This window comes from Nipponia nippon, unplaced genomic scaffold (genome assembly GCF_047370975.1).
Source record: "Nipponia nippon isolate SJK-2023a ecotype South Korea unplaced genomic scaffold, ASM4737097v1 scaffold_6, whole genome shotgun sequence".
NCBI classification, from domain to species: Eukaryota; Metazoa; Chordata; class Aves; order Pelecaniformes; family Threskiornithidae; genus Nipponia; species Nipponia nippon.
Window position 1 is genome coordinate 82,167,152 of NW_028262380.1, and position 19,706 is coordinate 82,186,857.

Genomic DNA, 19,706 nt, shown 5'->3' on the forward strand with positions numbered 1-19,706 from the left:
TGGAGCTGTTCCTCCGGGGAGCTGCTCAGTGGGATCGGAGACCAGGTTCACGTCGAGCGTTGCTCAAACCATTGCACGTTCCTGCAGTGGGGAAGAGTTTGGAAGCGTGGTTTTCTGTAAGACATCTCGGAGCACGAGCTGCACCGAATCTCTATACTCAGAAACGCGAGGGAAGGTTACACCAGCTTCTGCAGCTGAGGAGCGGCACCTAGGAGCTTTTCCCCCAGACGTTTTGTCCTCATAGAAAACAGCATTTTGGGGGCTACCACATCACAGATCGTGCTTCTTGTTTCGTGTAAACAATTATGTGACTGCCGCTGGGTCAGGCACTAAAAATCGCCCGTCCCATGCGGCCTGCCCCGGAGAGCCTGACACGGCCAACATTTCTTTAAAAGCTCACTTCAGAGCATTATGTTTCTGAGAAAAGACACTATTCTTAGCTACAGACACGTGGAAGAATGCAGGGAAAAGAGATTCCAGATGCGCTGGCCGCGAGGGCCCTCTCCATGAGTAATGCGGGAGGAGCGGAGGGGATCGGCTCTGCCAACGCCGATCCCTGCCCCGAGAGCAGTCGTCGCAGCCTCGCGAGTCCCCCAAAGGCAGCAGGCAAAGGCTCGCAGGCTCCCATCCGCGTCTCTTGTAAAAGCCGGTGCAGTCCTCGTGGGAGGGCTGCGGGGCGTCGCAGCCGGCGGATCTCCCTCGCGCTGATCCCTGCGAGGGCCGGGGCTGTTCGCGGTGGGCATCGCCGATGGCACTTGGACGTGGAATGGACCAAGGGTGTCACCTCCTGCCAAGGCGAGGTTGTTTCTGTCCGCTCCGCAGCAGCTTGTCCAGACGGACGAGCGACTGAATGTGTGTCAGGAGCAGGCGGCTTTTAAACCTTCCTCACCTTCTGCTTCCCTGCGCAGCTGGCACGCTGCTGCTTTCGTTACCCAGCAGTAAAAGTGCTCGGCCACTGGTGTTTGGAGAGCATGTCTGTGGCCAGAAAAATAGTTTATGATTGCTTTAGAGAAAGTTCTGCTAGTAACTTAGTAGATTAAAAAGAACAAATCTTCTGTTCTATATAGTAACATACTGCTTTGACGTATGACAGTATGAATATACTTTCCTCAGCATGAACAGTAGCTGGGGTCTTTCCAACGAAGAGAGCCACAAAACTCAATTTAAATCCTTCCCATTGCCAGTGATAAGTCAGAAAAACCGTAGCCCCGACCCTGCAGTTTGCAACGGATGGAGAGAAGGATCTGCACGTGCCGTTCATTGCCGGTTGCTCAGCACGTGCAGTGTTAATGAGGCTGCTGATTCAGAAGCACGTAAGCCGGTGCTGCAATCTGGGGAGGTGTTCCTGGAGAGGGTGGTGCTGGCGGCTCTCTGCCTTCCTCAGTAGGTGAGGATGCTCCTGCTGTTCCTTTAAAGCTCAGTCAGGCGCAAACAGATTAGTTTTCAGAAGAGCGAAGGAGGTAAGGCCCAGCGAATTCTGCCATTTCTGTAGAAGGATGCCTGCTCAGTCATTAACGACATTTTATTGCCATTTATATTTCATCTACATTTAAAAGTAAATATTATCCAGCTGTAGTTGGACATGAAAATCCAAGAATGTATCAAGCACACTCTTTGATCCTTCTCCATCACAGCTGTGTTGCCACACGTGCCAAAGGTAATTGTAGAGTCCGTTAAATACGGAATTATTACTTGCTGGTGAGATCTGATGAACTTGGCTCGCAACACGTGATGGCTGGATGAAGTAGCCTCGTTTGGTTTGTGTCTCACTTACTAAGAGAGTTACTTCAAAGAGAGACATCTTGTTCATCTAGAAAGAGTGTCTGCTCAATCGGAGAAGTAAAAACCCCACGCTCGGTTGTGCTGGAGGGTGTCAGCACTGTCCTCTAGCTGTGCTCTGCCCTGTCTGTTGGAAGAGCCCTGCAAACCTCTATCCTTACCGTCAAAGCCGTGGGAGATGTTCAAGGAGTTCTCAAAGCCGTTCAGCGGTCTTTGAAAACGCTCTCCTCCCTCTGTCAAATCTCAGGTACAATATGGTGGTATTAAACTCTGGGCCTCAGAAATAACAAGGGGGGTCGCTGGGTACCCTGAGGAGCTGTGAGTGGCGTGGGACGAACCCATCTTCGCGTGCAGCTGCAGGAGAGGGCAGAAGAGGGTCTTCCCTTAGTCTTGGACACACCGGCGCACAGCGCGCGCCCCGTCACTGATGTAACTGCTCGTTTTCTTGCAGCAGTGCTAATGGAAAGGGTTATTCAGCAGAACTGACTTCTCTCCTATGTCTCCCGCAGGGCGTGTTGGAGAGCTTTCTGGGCACAGCCGTCACCGGTGCGATATTTTGCCTTTTTGCGGGTCAGCCACTCACAATTTTGAGCAGCACAGGACCTGTCCTTGTCTTTGAGCGGCTTCTCTTTAATTTCAGCAGGTAAGTACGAGGGCGGAGGAGGGGAGGAATGTCTCGCACTAATGAAATACCAGCTAGGGAATGAGATGGCTAGCGGTGGGGAAGCGGGGGATTTGGTGCATGAAATGAAACATCTCTCTGTTCCTTGTCGAGAGGGCAGTGCAATCACACGGGGGATTTTCACCGGCACGCGTGTCCCGGGGCGCTGCCCGGTGCGCGGGTGCGTCTCTCCCTGGGGCCTCGTGGAAGTTCTCGGCCGAGGCCGTCCTCGATGAGGGGTTCGCGCTGGTTACGGTCAGCGTGCCGTTCCTCCCCGGCCGCTGCGTGTGCTTCCCTGGCTGCTGCGGATTTCCCTTAGGAGCACAGAAAGGAATCCAGCTCTCGGTCGTTTCATTGACAAAACCCCGCAGGTCTCAAGGTTACCAGAAATTCGTCCTTAAATCAGGACTCATTTGAAATAATCGCTACTGCTTGTAAAAGCAAAAGTACCTGCGATAGAAGCAGCTGTCGATCTGTCCCCAGAATTCCTCGGTGGAGCTTTGCAGCATTAAATGCTCTTGTTTTTTCCTTTTAACTGGTAGAAAGAGGTTCTGCTCCCTCCCCGCCCTGTTAGCGCTGATGCAGCGGTGATAGCTGACACCCCGAGCTAAAGAGAGCCCATTTTGTTAGGTGTTCTCATGTACTGTTCCCACATCTGCAATGCTGGCAAAATACAGTGAGAACCCCTAAAGGAATCAGCCTATTCCTTGGAGATTTTACATATATATTCATTGATGATTTTACATGTAGGCCTACTGATCCGTTGGACGGTGTTTTGCAAGGAGATCGTGTTAGGTTACACAGGAAAGAGCATTCACAAGTCGTGAAAGACTTTGTGTTTCAGTACACAGACCCAAGCGCTTTTGGGGTTAAGGCGTTAGTAGGCTTTCTTTCAAAAGTGGTCGGCTGTGATGCGGAACAGCTCTTTGGCCGTCGGTGGTTATTTTTAGAAAAGGTCTATTGAATTATTAAGCTGAGCATGGCTGCAGGTTGCAATAAGGCAGGAGACATGGTATATGTCTGGTTGTTTAGTTGTATCTCCTTCCTCGTTGTATTTAATCTCTGTGGGTAGTTACTCAGAAATAATTGAGAGCATATAATCATCTCTTCCCTGCGAATACCCTGCGTGTCGGAGAAGTCTTCTGAGGCACAGAGCTTCTGCTGAGGTATATATTTACATGCGATCCCACATACACAGCGTGACACCGGCCTCTTTTGGGGTGAGATGATTTCATTTGGTTACTTAGCCCACTTGGTGATACTTGTGGCAGCGTGAGCCGTGTCTGTGGGAAGAGCGGAGGGCAGGATGAAACGGGCAGGGTCCGATTCTCCTGCTGCCCTGCCAAAGGTGGTGTTATTTTATAGTCAGCACTGTTGGGTTTGAAGCCTGAACGGCCTCGATACGGCTCTGACTGCTGCTTAGACAGAGCCGTATTCGTGCCAAGCTGGGGAGAAGTTCATCCTGGAGTCGAGGATGCCACGGAGAGACAACCTGCACCTTCACACGCAACATGGAGGGACGGAGGCTAGAAAAAAGGGCCAGAAAATTAGACTAGCCCGGGGAGGGAAACTGGAAGCGGCCGACTGGTGAGAGCTCCGTGGCAGAGCAAGAGAGGGGCACCTTTCTTTTCTTTCTTCGACTGGAATAAAGAAGTAAAATCAGGAATAGACATGCTGTAGCTGTTTGCATCTGGTGGGCAGGTGAAGGCCCAGGTGCAGCACACGGAAGGAAAAAAGCAAAATGGAAAAACACTTTGTATGGTTTTGGGAGGGAGAAGGTGGTTATTTTTAACCCGAGGAGGAGGTGATCGTTATGAAAGCTATTGTCCTAACAACCTGCTGGAGCAGAATGGCAGGATTTTTCGAGGGAGTCTTTCTCACAAGGAAATTGGAATCGAGGACTGTGATATTTCAATAATGCATTTGCGGTTGTTCATATTCACAACACGCTGTTCCCTGCTGGGAGCAAAATTGGAAACACTTCCCATCTACCGATTCATTTAAAGTTTGACTCCGGGTGTGCGCGTATGGAGAGAGATCTAAAAAAGCCTGGCGTACCCAGCCGTCCATCTAGCTTTGGGCGCCTGCGGCAGCGGCGTTCACCGCGCTGCCGGCGGAGTGGGTCGATGCTGCGGGACGCCCCAGGTCACCCTGCGGCCTGGCTGGTGAGCTCTGCTCCGTGCCCGTTGTGAAGCGAGTCTGGGTTTGGGAGCGGGAAGCAGCGGGAAGCGAGGCACGGGGCTCCCCAGGAAAGCAGGACCCTTCTGCCTTCCAGCCGCAAAAGCGGGCTGTCGGGAAAGTTTCCCCTCCAGAGACCTCGGAAAGAAAATGAATCACGGCAGAAGCACTTAGCCCGTTGTACTGTGTACGCGAAACGTCCTGAGCTTTTTCATTTGCTGTGTGAGCTTCAGAAGTGCTGCGGGAGTGAAAAATAGTTTAAAACCTTTTGAAGTTCTGCAGTGGCGTGCAGTCGGGATGCCATCTGGGATTCTGCCAGCCCTCTTCTCCACGCTCGGTCGGGTGGGTGGCAGGTCCTGCTCTCTGAGGCACTGCCTCCGGGTATTTCAGAGAGCTGTCACTGGGGTTTTTATTATTTTTTTATCTCCCCCTCTCCTTTTCTGAACCATCGCTTTGTTTCTTCCTCACTCCTTACCCCTCGTCCAGGCCAGGCTCTCAGGGCGAGAAGGCTGCAGCCCTCCCCGAGAGTTTTGTCTGCAGTGAAGAGAAAGCTTTGCGGAGATTGGGTTTGAAAGCCCGTCCCTGACCCTGGCTGAGCCTACCCGACCTCCGACCCCGGATCCTCACGGAAATGCCTGAACCCTGCCCAGCAGCAAGCCTTTAACTGGCACCCTGCCTGGTCTCCAGCCCTTTCTCCCATTTTACGATCACAAGGTTGTCGTTCCCCCTGTTGAGGTGCTCTTTTTGTTCTCTACTCTGCAGTTTTATCCCACGCACTAGAAAGTTGCCCTCGAGCCGCTCCGCTGGCCGGGATCGCTGCTGGCGGTGGGGTGGGTGCTCGGGGTGCGCCGTGCAAGATTGCTGCCCAGTTTGCTGCCCGTGGGTGAGTGCCGACGAAGGGTAGAGGTGTGTAACAGCGCACCGCGCCTACCTGGAAATAGTGTGTGAAAATGCGGGAGACACAAGGACGTTTTTCACTGTTGCTACAAAAGGTTTGAGGGCGTCCACCTGCAGTGGGGACCTGAGTAAATGGTGGGACCAGCCTGTAGCCAGCTCCCAAGGCATCCAGTTTTGCCAGGTTGCAAGCACCCTGCCAAGTGGTCTGCCACTGAGCTAAAACCACTCCTGGTGCTAGGAGCTGAGGGAAGGGATAAACTCTTGGGCCATGTCCCCTCCCCAGAGCTTTCCGACGCTGTTAGAGACTTGGCTCTGAGACTTTCCGCAGAAACTGCCCTTCCTTCAATGCTGCGGGGCTCCGGGCTTCCAGGGCAGGCCGGCTGGCTGGGGCTGCCGGCCCCGCCGCCGCCCGCTCCCTTCCCCAGCGCAGGCAGGAACCTCCCCGGCCAGGCCTCTGGTGTTCGATTTTCGCTTTTCAGTCCTAAAAGCCTGCCTTTGGACGCTGTGCTGTCAGGGCACGGCAGCCTCGAGCAGCAAACGAGGGGCAAACAGACTTCCCAGGAAGGAACGATGCCTTTTGCTCCATCGTTCTTCACAACCTGCCGTGTCCTGGCCCCAGGGTTTGTCATCTTCTGCTTTGTACTTCTTGCCCTCCTCCTGCCGATATTTTGATTTCTGCAGATAGCGCAGGGGCCTGAGAGATGGAAATGCAGGCTCCTGAGCGTGAGGCTTGGCAGGAGATGACTTTTCTGAAGGAGATTCGTAAACTGTGGTTGCGTCTTCGGCTGGCGGAAAGCTGTCGGCGTTGAGCTGCTCTTGGTCTGGACAGCTGGGTGTTTGGGCCTTTACAGCTCTCTGCCGTCAACATCCTCTCTGCCAAGGGAGGATTTTTACTGGGAAGCCTAGAAAGAGCTTGAATTCACTGGTAACATTTATTAGTGGAGGCGTAAGCAAGACCGATCCCTTCTGCGTGCTTTTCTGCCGCCTCGGCTATTAAACTGCGCCACATACGTTTATGGAGTTGGCCGGCTGAAAACAGCTGAGCTCTTGGGGACGCTCTCATTGAGTCTGAATGAGCACAGGTCCCAGGGGCTGTGCGTTCACCGCTTCTCACTGGGAAGTCACAATCCTGCGTGGATTTCTCTAACCCCGATGTTTTCCCTTCCTGCCACCCCTGTCTTGTTGCAGAGACAATGATTTTGACTACCTGGAGTTTCGGCTCTGGATCGGCCTTTGGTCAGCCTTCCAGTGTCTCATTCTCGTCGCTACCGATGCCAGCTTCCTGGTCAAGTACTTCACCCGCTTCACCGAAGAAGGTTTTTCCTCCCTCATTAGCTTCATCTTCATTTACGATGCTTTCAAGAAGATGATCAAGCTGGCGGATCATTACCCGATCAACTCCAAGTTCAAGGTGGACTATATCACACATTACTCTTGTGCCTGTGAACCATTAGATCCAGGTAAGAGAATGTTTAATTAGCTCTCCAATTTGCAGATACGAGATTGCATTTGCTTCCTTTTTCTATTGTGCTGCAGTCCAGATAATAAACGGGTAGGTTAATCCTTCTTTATCAGTTGTCTTCAGATAGCCTATCTTAACCTTATTTTGGAGCTGAGGGGTGAATTTTGCCCTACGTGCCAACTGCAATGTCTTTATAGCCGGCCTTTCTGGAGCTCCTCATGTGAGCATCGTTACCAGTGGAGAAGCTGTCTCTGTAACCTTGTCTCCTTGCATCCCTGTGGCTGTTAATTCCGAATGGCATTCCTCCGAGAAGTCTGTGAAGGGGCAGAAGCGCTGGCCATGTCACTGCCGCGGTGCTCAGGTCGCTCCCGGTATCCGCTGTGCCATTTTGCCAAGCGCAGGAGCTGGATTTATTCAGGGCGTTGGCCAAACATGGGTGGTTTTCCACCTCCTGGCCGCCTGTAGGAGTGGAAAAGCACAAACAGTTCCTCGCTAGAGCAGAAGGGAAGCATATCCAACAGTTCAGCCTATCACTAGAGCGTGGGCTGCAAGGCAGGTATAGCCAGCGTACGTATAGATCTGGCAACACAACCGGGAACAAAAGGTTACAAAACCCAAATACAAGGAGAATTACGCTGGCTCCTACCTTAAGGAAGCTGTGACCACTCCTAGGATCCTTCAAACAATGAGGAGTGAGTAAGAAACTTGGTTTGTGCTCAAAGTAAACTTCAGGTTATCTCGACGTACCTGTCAGACAAGAAGAGCCTCTGGTTGCTGCCTCTGTGCAAAAGGTGTCGGGAACTGGATCCCTAGGAGCTGCGTGCTCACGGTAGTTATTAAACATAGGATCTCTGCAAGCACTTGGATGTTGGTCTGGTTCTGCTTCCACGTGAATGGCAGGGTGTTTTCTTTTTTGGAGCGCCAACAGCGGCAATCTGTCCGGGTAAGCCTCCGGGGCTTGGCTCCAGCCACGCCGAGCTCTCCGGCACAGGTCTGCCCGGGTCTGCCGCACCGGAGTTGAGGGAGAAGATTGGAAACAGCAAACGGTCTGGGAATGGAGCAGCTAACAGAGTGATCCCATATATAAACTCAGTCCAGGACGAGCTCAAAAAATAATTTGAGGCTTCTGTGTGTAAAGCAGCAAGTGCTGGGGTCACGGCATCGGCAGAGCAAGTGGCCCCGGCTGGGTCCTTCGGCTGTTCTCATCCCGTGCTTGGTGGCATGGCCTTCCACGGTGGGTTTGATGCACAGAAGCCAGGAATTTTCCGGAGGAACGAGCGGCCTGTTGAATAGCTGCTGGCCTGTCAGTCGTGACCCTGCGGCCTTTCACCGGTCTGAAATGCACTGATACGCGCGTGGGTCTGTACAGCTCTGTCTCTGCATAAACCCACACAGCATCCGTGAGCAGTACAGATTTAATTCCTGCTCCTTAAAGAATCAGGTTTCCGCATCAGCTGCTCATTACAGCTACAGAGGAGGTTTTCTCTCTTACCACGCAGCAGTAAATCAGCAGCAAAGTAGCGAGCAACAGCCAGGACAGAGTCTTAAGCCAAACGCTTTCACAGAGGGGCTCTGCAGCCTCTCTGAGTTTGCTCATTTTCAAAGACGGTGCCTTGCTCTGTGTGCATGCTTACAGCCGTGCAATGGGAGTCAGCCTGTAACGTTGCTCACTAAACATAAGTGGCCTTATTCTCCACGCCCCGCATTTTTTTAAAGCCCCATATGAGATGGCAAAGTAGAGGCAGAATATCATGCTTGCGTTTCTGGGGTATTTGCTAGCTGCTCCGCACCGTGCTGTGGCCAGGGGGCTCGGGGGGATTGGGCCCTGGCAGCCGGGCGGGCTCTTGGGCCTCGGGCTCGGGATGAACGCACCGAGGGGGGTGGCACAGCATAAGGTAAGCGAGAAGAGCTGGGCTTAACCCAAAGCAAGCTGCGAGCCCAGCAGTGTAGTGACTGTCTTCGAAACAGAGCTCAAGACTGTAAGGTCTTGCAGCAGTGGGTTTCGTAAGCAGATGCCAGGAGAGCATTAGGGCATCGATTATCTTTTATGCTAACATTTCCTCCCTGAAAGCTTGCAAGCTTTCTCTCGCACATCAGGAAATGGAATAAAAACGCACGTGGCGGATTAGCAGAAGGGGATCCCGGCTCTAGGAAACAAAGCGGAACGCAGCAGTAGGTGCTTTCTTCCCAGTGATTTTCCTCCCGTGCAGATAACGTCTGCTGCTGTTGGGGTGCTGTAAGCAGTGGTTGATGAGCTGTCGGGGGAGATGGGTTTGGGTTTTTCCCCAAAGTAAGTGCACGTAAAGCTTTATTGATTTTTGTCACGGTGCAGGTGAAGCTGACTCTTCTTCCTCATACTCTGATTCGGACTTTATACTGTTGGGTTTCATCTCTGCGTCATTAAGATTCGGCTCCGGAGTTTTAGCACCAGCCCTTAGCTTGCCTTGCTCAGTTTCTGCCCTGGGCTGTGCCCACAGCCCCGCTTGCGGGGGCCTCGGAAAGTCGGGGAGCAGTGTCTCTCCCGCCCCGCCGCGCTTTCTGCAGGGCCTTTTGCAGGGCCTTTTGCAAGGCTTTCTGCAGGTTATTTTAATAACGCCTTGGAAATCCCTGGCGGGATGTGCGTGCGCTCTGGCGGTAGTGACTCGGTGTGTCCCGCCGGCAGTTCCCCTTGATCCTCGCACCTCCGGTCTGCGTCTCGGAGCTAACGCGCACCGTTTCGTAACGTGGGTCAAGAAGTTAAAAGGCAAAACCAGCAGCCAGAGCCACGCTCCGTTCCGCTTTCAGGAGCAATAGCATCCGCGTTAGCAACCATTTAGCCGAAAGCAAAGCGTCAGGGCAGCGTGCTTGAACGCCGAGGGGCCTCGACAGCTGCAGCGGAGGCGACTGGGGGTCCGGAAGGTTGCAACTTGCTGCTCTCCGCTCCCTGCGGTTTTTGGGTACCAACGTGACAGTGCAGAGCCCCTCGTTGAACTGGCCGCCTTGCGTGTTTCTGCTCGGAGGGGACAAGCTGCTCCATCCAAAAGGCCTGCTCTCATCTGTCAAGCCTACCAGGAGGGCTTGGATGTGATTGGAGATGCCAGAAAAAGAACATAAAGCCCTCTGAGAGACATTTACCATCTCTTCTCAAACTCGACCTCTCAAGACAAGGATGGCGTGGGTCGACAGGCTCCGCTCGGTCCCCGCAGCGCGGCGCCCAGCTCGGCACGGTCTCCGCGCGCAGGCGTTGCCCCCGGGGTTGAGGAGCAGGCTGCCCGCTCGGGATGCGCGGGCCTTGCCGTGCCTGGCCTTTCCCCAGGGATCCCTGCCCTGGCGAGGAAGCTGCGGGCAGCAGAGCCCGCGATAACGCTTCGAGGCACAGCAAAATCCCTGTCTTGACACGAGCCATCAGATCTGACTTGTCCAGGGCCTGGGAAAGATGGCCTACATCTAAAGGTGTCCCACTACTTATTTAGACCCTAGTATGGTTTCGGTAGTATAAAAGACAAATACACTTACTTTTTCTCCAGCTAAACAAATGTGGGGTAGGCAATATTTTAGTACAACTTAAATAGTCCTAACAGACACAGAAGTACGTGCAAAACCTAAATAAAACATGAGGACGTGTTTGACAAGCCTGTTTTCAGGAAGGATTGCACTTCTAAAGGAAATTTCAAATAAATGACTTCTAATCGCCTGAAAACAGAAGGAGAACATGTATCGTTGTCACCGTGCACGCTGCCCCTGCTTTCAAAGAAATGATCTTGGTGATTTATTTATGAGATTACCCTGTTGATTTCCATTAGGCTTTGTCTTTTTTGACACAAAAAATATGTTTGTGCTGGATTCTGAAATGCATTTTGCTTTTCTGGATATCTCTGGGGTTGTGCATTAATTTTAAATTAACAATTAGGAGTGTTCTGTGGATATTTGTTTTAATCCAGAAATCATTAAAAAAACATTGCAAAACCATGAAATATTACATTGTCTGTCTGTTTTTCTATATTTTTTTACAGCGAACTCCAAAAAAAACCCAGCTAGGTTTGAACTATGTTTCACTTAGCCTTTTCTTTCCGTTTTTTAAATGATTGATGCTTTAGAGTCACTCTGAAACAATACTTTTGACTCACTTGACTTGAGCAAAGAGATTGCAAACAGTTTGATGGAGTTAAGAAATGATTTCTTTTCTGGCTGTTTTGGCACCACACTCACGGCCTTCCTTTTTCTGCGCTCTCTTGCAGTTAATAGCTCGTTATTTAACGGGACAAAGATGCCGTCGGCCGATGAGCTGTTCTATTCCACTGCGGAGATGGTAAGTGCCCTTTGCCAGGGCAGGGATTATACGGTCTGGGAAGTCTTCAAGTGCCGTGCGTTTCTTCTGGGCCATGCCAATAGATCAGGAATTGCTCACGTGAAGAAAACCCTCACGCTGACGCACTTGAAAATGTGGCGTTTGGCACGCTCGCTTGATCCTCCAAGGATTTCTCCTAGTACTGTGTGCACAACTTAGTAACATTAATTACCTGCTAATAGCAGCCGCTGTCTTGCGGTCTGATCTGTGTGTGTTGGCAGTGTGCAAATGGTTCTTCCGGGGGAACAGTCGGATCCCGGTGTCCAGGACTGTAACGATAGGAGCGTTGTGGCCAGCCCTTCCTTTGGAAAGTCCTGTTTCCATCTCTTTCTTGGATTTTTTTCCGTAGCCAACCCTGGCTTTTCCACATTTCGCTTCAGCAGTGAGCTTTGGATGATGAGGAGAAAGGAATGGAGCTTGATGGGGTCAGATAGATTTGTGTTTGATGCAGGGGAAGTCAGCTGAGACCCAGAATCACAGCTTTGTGCGGCAGAACACAGATCCTGCCTGTCCCTGAGGGTGCTCTGCCTTAGCCGTGCTCCCTGCCGGGGGAGCCAGCCCGGGGCGCAGAGCTTAGCTCTGTTTCCAGGCCCCTTTCGGGATGCCTGAGAGTTTCAAAGCAAAACCCATGTCTGGGGACACATGACAAGGATTTGGGGAACGGGGAGAGCCGCCCCGGTACAAATCCTGCCAGGCGGCTGGCAGGGGGACGGAGCAAGATCACGCTGGGAGGTCTCCCAAAGAAGAGAGGTGCCCTCTTCTTTCTGCTCTCTGGTACCCCGAGTGGTAATCTTCCCTATCAAATGCTCTCCCGTGCTTATTTCGGTAGATGTAAAATCACAAAATGAAAAATACGCCCCCAAATATTTGTTTTTTAGCTTATGTCCCTGCTTTGAAAGCCACGTTCGCTCTCCCCTCTGTGGCCATCCCGCCGTGAGCCGTCAGGGCGGAGCAGCAGAAATCCTCTTGATGCGGGACGAAGTGCTGCTGCTCGATGCCGCCAGGAGAGCAAACGTGGCAGCACCGTGTCGAACAGCAGCAGGCAGCTGGGGGGTTTGTTGTTGGGGTGGGTTTTTTCCCCCACCGCCATCAGTGTCAGCAAAATCGCACCTCGGTTCAGCTCTTGGGAGGCACAACGTTTGCTGAGGAAGCTGCAGTTTATTACGCGCAGGTTCAGAGCACAAGAAGCATCCAGTTTGGAGGCATACGTGATGAATTTTTCAACGTACGCACATGAACAAGATACTTGATAGACGCAACACGAGGCTGTGAACCTTTTGCCTTCGGCGAGTACCTCACATATTTTCAAGATTTAATATAGGTTAGGAGGTTTTTTTCCCTGCTTGAAAATGTCATTTATAAACAACGGGACATTTTGTGCCTTGCACTTTTGCCTAAAGAACATCCTTTTTCTGGTAAATTGCTTGTTGGTTTGAATTAGTCTGTGCCCACATTGGTGATAAGTCCTAACTTAACTATTTGGAGTAAAATACTCTTTCCTCTCTATGGATTTATGCATTTTGGGTTATTTTAAAATATTCTTTCTCCCTGATGTCATGGTTCCCGCGACTGTGGTTTCCTTCATTGGGGTTTTCATGCAGAAAAGGAGGAGCAGAGACAACGTGATTCTAAAACTCCCCAGACTGACAGAATGTTGTAGGTACCTGAAAATCCTTTAAATTTTTCTTGGTGTTAGCATATACCCTCCGCGTTCCCGCTCTCCCCTCGGGCAGTGCTGTCTGTGCACACCTGGAATAGCCTCGCCGGCTCGCTGCTACGTGCACGTTTATATTCTTGGCCTCTCGTGCATTTGGATGTCTTCTGTCCTCGTCCCTGCGCTGCCGTGATGATGAGTTACGCAGGGCGGGGGGGGAAAGCCCCTTCCTCGGGCTCTGCTTCACCACAAGCATTAGGACACCAGTGATCATCTTAGCACGGCCTGTGGGGCTCTGGGTTCCCCACTGAGAGCTGAAATCCAAATAGTGCCTCCCTGCCTGGCCATCGCAGTCGGTCATCATTAGTAACGAGGTATTCAAATGAGAACGGAAGCAATTCAAGGAAATTCCAATGCAGGTTCTTATTTGGCAAGACAGTGGGGAAGAGACCCTCAGCTCTTGCTGAAATCAAGGGAAACCGGTGTATTTGGGGGTGCCGGGTTCAGTCCCCGCAGGCGAGCTGGTGCGCCAGGACCTTTCTGCAGCTGCGGGCGGGTTTTACCAGCTGGGCAGAGCCCTGCCGTGCCACCGCGCTGCTCGGGTGCCTGGGGAAGGCCGGCTGGGGTGCTGGGTCCGGAGGGCTCTGCGGGGGCGTAGCAGAGAGGGAAGCTGAGCCTCAGCGTCCTCCTGACTGCTTGTCTGTAAAACAGAGGGGGTTTTGGTAACCCCAGCTGCATAGAAGCACAACTAACATTGAATATTTACTCCGTGCGCCGGCTTTTCCTTTGCGTGTCCGGCATTCCGCAGGCACTGATAAACTGATGGCTTTTACCAAATACACAGAAGGACACCCAGTAACTGCGGCGTGGCCCGGCGCCGTGTGGGCAGAAGCCTCCGGGTGCCAGTGGGCATTAGGCGAGTTCTAGAAAGGGCAAGGAGGGAGATTTTCTGCTGTGGAACCAGTGATCCGAGAGAAGCAGGTCTGGGTTTGGTGTTGCTGGCAGTGAAGGAGCAGTGGGGAGTGGATGTAGGGGTGGTCTCAGGCCGCTCCAGCCTGAGGTTTCCAGCATTGCCTTTCCACTGGAGAAAACACAGCGCGTGTCTGGCAGACCACAGCAGAGGTCAGATCTCTTTCCTCTTCCCGAGGCCCAGCCTCTCCTCAGTTCCCAGGTAATACCCTCCTCGGTCCAGGTTAAAATCCATTCTGTCTGTGCAGAAGCTCGGGGATTTTTAGTCTCTGCTCCATGCCTTCCTTTTCCTCCCAGTATTTTTCCTGGTGCTCTGTCCCCGTTCCTGTCCTAGCATGAACAGCGTCGGTGTGAGCACAGCTTTATGGAAATGTTCCCTTTCTCGCTGCAGTACAACACCACCATTGACTGGTCATCTCTGACAACGAAGGAGTGCTTGAAATACGGAGGACAACTTGTGGGCAACAACTGCGAATATGTCCCTGACATCACCCTCATGTCCTTCATCCTCTTTTTTGGCACTTACACCTGCTCCATGGCCCTGAAGAAATTCAAGACCAGTCGCTATTTTCCAACCACCGTAAGTATCTCCTTTCACCCTAGCGGTCTCTTTCCTCTTTCGAAGATCAGCCTGCCTTTTGGATAGCTGTCACGCATGCAGGGGGAAACGCTCTGCAGGGAAGCCAGGTTGCATTGGTTGAGAAACATGGTACTGGTTAAGCAAGGTGTGTCTGGGATGGCTTAGCTTTCACGCTCTCAGTGTTTCTGGAGGGCACGGGTGAGGCAGCAGAAGAGCCAAAATGAACCATAATCTGCCGTGGGGACGTGGCAGTGATTTTAAAGGTCCTGACAACAGCAATTCCAAGCTGAGATACACAACGATGTAGTTGATCAGCCTTAAGAAATCAGAAGAGCCCTTCAGGCATATATAGTTTCAGCTGGCCATTTTGAGTGTCGGATACACAGCTTAATGGGACGTACTGGCTCTGGGGTAGGACGCGTGGCTGTCCTACAGAGGTCCAACGGCCGAAAGGGGCTATTGATGGTCATGTCCAAAGTCTCCCTGCTTAGAGCCAGAGGGAGTCTTTGGGGAGGACAGAAGCAGCCCTTTGCTTTGTCACTGAGGAACGGCAGGTAAGCGAGCTGTCCGTATAGCACAGGACAGAGACACATCTTTGATGTTACCACGTAGCGTTTGAAATACTCAGAAATCAATGCAAAAATGTTGAACCCTACTACAGTCCACGTCTGGTCTGCCTGTTACGGTAGGGACCTAAAGCAGAAATTCCCTTTCTTCTCTGAGGATCGGATGCCAAATAAGGATGACTCGAAAAACCTCTGCATTGATTTAAACAAGATTTTGCTCAGCCTTACAGCCAGCTTCCAGGCACCTCTCCGGCGCATCTCCCTGTTTGCCTCCCCAACTAAAGGGACCACGGCACGCGTGCGAGCTGGCGGCTTCTGTGCGTGCCAAAGCCACGTTTCTCTCTGAGACCTGCCCCCCCCCCCCCCCCCAGTTTTTGGCATCCTGACACACGGGGATTTATCCTGCGTGGATGTTTACTGTTCTGCTGTGTTACAATTGAACTTCTATTATTTTTAATAAAAATGAAACAAATTCCATCCGGGCTGGAATGCAGCTCAGTTTATCTGTAACCATGTGAACCCAGGAAACCTGGAAAGAAAAACAGCTCGGAAGGGATCACAGGGCTTCAGACAAGCGCAGCGGGTCCTGGCCAGTTAAATTTCGGGGTCCGACCAGTGGCAGCTTTGACTTGTCGTATTCCAATGACTTCAGTAGAGTTGCACTCGCAGGGCATGTTGAGGATTTAGCTGAGAAGCCTAGTTTGTTTTCCTGTCTGCTTAGGTTGATTTATTACTTGAACAGAAAACAGCGTGATCTCTGCCCGTCACGCAGAACATCTCTGTCATGGAAGTTCGGGTCTTCCCATCTTCTGAAGAGAAGTTTGTGACTGTTTCCGTTGTCTGGTGTAAAATACCATTTCTTGCCGTTCCCGTTTGTTTTTTCAGTCCTATTAAAAGAATGGAGTCTGGGGATAACACAGCATTCTTTTGTTAAAGCCACATACCTTAGAAATCCTGTGATAACCCGAGAAGCTCGACTCGTGTCAAAACAGCAGTCTCTGGTCCTGCATAGAAAACCACGAATATGTGGACCCCAAAGAATCAGAGATCAGAAGGCAAACAGAAGGAGACAATATTTTACATGTCTAAAAAAGTCACTGGTTTTTTTTAGGTTTGTTTATAAATGTTCAGTATCTGTTAATATTGGAAGCTGATCCTGAAAAGTCTCTTCGGACACCGCTGCAGAGGAACTAGGTCTCCGTACCGGTGGTTGTTGGCTGCTGTCGAACGTAACATCAGTGGGACTGCCTCGAAGAATTCACGTGGGAGTTTCTTACAAAAGCAGTTTTCTTTTTCCTTAGGCTTGTTTTCATGCTTCCATTTAGGCTTAATCGTTTGGCTTTCAGACAACGCAGTGAAGTACCAAGGCACATTTAAGCAAACGGCGCCAGACGTGACAATGCGCACCTTTGTCTCTGTGAAAGAAGGAACGGTGAGCTTGTATTGCCGCCAAACGCAAGCCTGGAGCACCGCATAGAAACTAAAGCTTGGGTGAAACGGTGTTTCACAGTGCTAACTACTGTTATGATATCACCTTCTGTTTCAGGCCCGGAAGCTCATCAGTGACTTTGCCATTATCTTGTCCATTTTGATTTTCTGTGGAATAGATGCCCTGGTAGGTGTGGACACACCGAAACTAATTGTGCCAAGTGAATTCAAGGTATGTCATTGTCAGCTTCTTCGGTGGCCTTTGGAAGAGGTTCCCTTTCCCCCCAGCCCCGTCTGCCCTGGATAAAATGACTTGCCCCCAAAACAGGAGAGTAGTCAGCTATCTGGAAAGGACCGTTTTACTCAGATGATACCCTTTTTATTAGCATCGTTTTGGTTGGCTGATTTATGTCCTAAATCCTGCCTTTGTAGTTTGAACCTTTTGTTGCTGTTAATGAGAAGGATGAAATTGCGGGAAACCTCAAGCATCTCCTTGTAGCCCCATTGCTGGAAGTACAAGTGTATTTAGGATGTGATCACTCCTATATTGCGGCTCTAATGCAAGCTTTCTTTTCCTTGTCCTTAAAAGCCAACCAGTCCCAATAGGGGTTGGTTTATCCCACCTTTCGGAGGGAACCCGTGGTGGGTGTACCTGGCAGCAGCCATCCCTGCACTGCTGGTGACTATCCTCATCTTCATGGACCAGCAAATCACAGCCGTCATCGTCAACAGGAAGGAGCACAAGCTCAAGGTGGGTGTGCTTTGCGTCTTGCACGCGTGCAGGGAGCTGCCCGGTGCTCTTTTTGTGCTAGAGATGGAGGAGAGCCTGTGGCAGCACTGAACGTACATGCCACCTCAGAAACGTCGTCGCTGGTGTTGAACAACAATATTTATTGTGTTGACTAGCGTAGCGTTTTTGCCAGGAAAACCACTGATTCAGTTGAAAATCCCGAGCGTTGTGCAAACAGCATTTGCCTTCCTCCTAAAACAGGAACCCTGTGCCGGGCCAACTCGCCATGTCTCCTTCAGGGAGCGCTTACTCATTTTGATTGGCTTCACCATCGTGCGGCCTGAAGCTTTCCCACGTGAGCAGCTTTGGGATTGCTCCGCCCTTTTCCTTCGCAGACAGGTCCCATGCCAGGAATAGTGGGATTTCACAAAACCAGCCAGCTACCCCTTCCCTTCTAGGGGAAGGAAAGGACTTGGACCCATCGCATCCTACCCACTGCTCATCTGGCAAAGACGTGCCTAGAGCCGGAAGAAATTAGAGCAGCCCTCCTTTGAGAGGCAGAACTTTTGTTTAAAGCCCCCTTTCTTAAAAACTTTAAAAAAAACTTTAAAAAGTTTCTTAAAAGTCTTCACAATATTTTGACCTTTCCTTGCAAGAGCTTTACTCTCCAACTGTAAGCATTGGAGAACGGCGAAAGAGACTTCTAAGTACAGGCTGGTCAAAGCTTGCCTTGTAAAGAATACCGATGTAGACAACATCTAGCTGCCTTCATAACCTTGCTGCCCCTGCAATTCTATTTGTGGTAGTAGTACTGTCTACCTTAGTTAGTAGAGAGCTGGATGACATCCATTTCAGAATCTGCTAGCCCTGACCCAAGAAGTATCGTTTGCCTTGGTAATTCTGCAAGACTCCGCCGTTTGAAGAATTAGAGAAGGAAAGAGGGTACGCATCTATCCACAAACATAAGAAGTTATACGCTTGTCCGCTGTACGCGTCCATCTGGCGCGCTCTGCTTTTCCAGCAGCCAATAAGAAATCATTAAATTGAACACAGTCAGAAACCGGTTGATGTCTGTCGTTCCCAATGTTTGCTTGTGTAGGGTAAGCGCATGCTGTCCACTATGCCCAGCAAATACGGTTATACGTACCGCCAAAACCGTTCGTTCCTTTAACGACAAGTCCCCAGGCCTGATGTTAAGGAACCCTAGGAAGGATAGGATGCTTTCCAGCGAGGGTGCTTGGCAGATGTCCTTTCTGGTGTTGTTTTCATCAAGGCAATCAGGAAGACGACTGGGGCCAGCAGAAGGGTCTGATCGCTCGCTGCCTTACAGCTGGTGTGCAGAACCGTCGGGTTTTGGTAGTGCTGGTGCTTCCAAATGGCCGTTTGCTTCACCGACTCTAGTCCTCTAGGGAAGCTAGTGCCAGACTCAAGCCCAGCTAATTCTAGTCATCAAATGACTCTTAACATCTAATTTTCCTCCTACCCCCTTCCTCCCTCAGAGACACAGGCCTATTCCATGTCACCTGCCGCTGTTTTTAAGGAGAGAAAGTTGCTTTGTGATTGTGGTCGCCTTTCTTCCTGCACTTCTGTCGTAGACTCTATGAATCGGATGCATCAGCATGGAAAGGAAAGCAAGGGTGGCCAGAGCGGGTCCACCAGGTCACGCAGGGATCTGCAGGGAGTGCCCCTTTTCGGGAGCTCACGCTTGCGGTGGGGTGAGGTTTCTGCTTTAACCTGAGCCCGGACTAATTTTAATTTGCACAGCACTGCGTTATTGCATCCAAGCCAAAATCTCTCTCACCTTATCACAACGGGCAAAGTTTCTCTGGATCTGACAGGCCCCTATGATGGTGTTTATCATGCAAGACGATCGCTGGCGGATGTTGCCAGCCACCGGCAGAACAAGGTCTCTTTGTGTCGCGGGCCCGGCGCGTCGGTCTAGCTGTCAGCCGCTCCGAAGGAGGTTTCGGGGCACCGGGGCGATGGCAGGACCCCACCTCTGGTGGGTATGGCCAGAGATGGCCCAAGTATGACAGCCGTGTTGGCTGTACAGTGCTGTAAAATACAGGCAATAAGCTGAAGAGATTTGGGACATGCCAAGGGCATAGCCACAGTTGGATGCTATTTAAAGAAGAGCTTTATATCTGCTGACATATAACAGCCTAGGATGGAGTCATGTTTTTAAAATAAACTTTCCAGACCCGCACTATGCAGTTTTTCATGCCTGTAGGGTTTTTCCTTTCCCTGCACAGTCAGTTCTATTGAAAAATATTAAATTCCTGTAAAAGACGACTCTCCCTTCCTGCTAACGGGACACGTTTCAAGTGGTCTAACCCGTGAGAGTAAAGCCTCCCTCAAAGCATGGGTAATGCTGGGGCATCGTTTAGATATCTGCTTCATCAGTTATGTGGAGAGCTGTTGGAAATCTGAATGGAGCTTTTACTTGAAAAAGAGGGGGACGTTGCAATTCATATG

The 19,706-nt window shown here is 51.1% G+C and overlaps 1 protein-coding gene across 5 annotated transcripts in view; it reads left to right on the forward strand.

Moving 5' to 3' along the window:
- The window catches only part of SLC4A4 (solute carrier family 4 member 4), a 183,554-nt gene that overhangs the window by 140,685 nt on the left and 23,163 nt on the right, over window positions 1-19,706 (forward strand). For all 5 annotated transcript variants that reach the window (XM_087737167.1, XM_087737168.1, XM_009463608.2 and 2 more), the window contains 6 exons: window positions 2,289-2,422; window positions 6,704-6,975; window positions 11,195-11,265; window positions 14,319-14,507; window positions 16,620-16,733; window positions 17,091-17,252. In XM_087737167.1, the coding sequence (XP_087593293.1) occupies window positions 2,289-2,422; window positions 6,704-6,975; window positions 11,195-11,265; window positions 14,319-14,507; window positions 16,620-16,733; window positions 17,091-17,252 (942 nt within the window). The remainder of the gene's footprint in view (window positions 1-2,288; window positions 2,423-6,703; window positions 6,976-11,194; window positions 11,266-14,318; window positions 14,508-16,619; window positions 16,734-17,090; window positions 17,253-19,706) is intronic.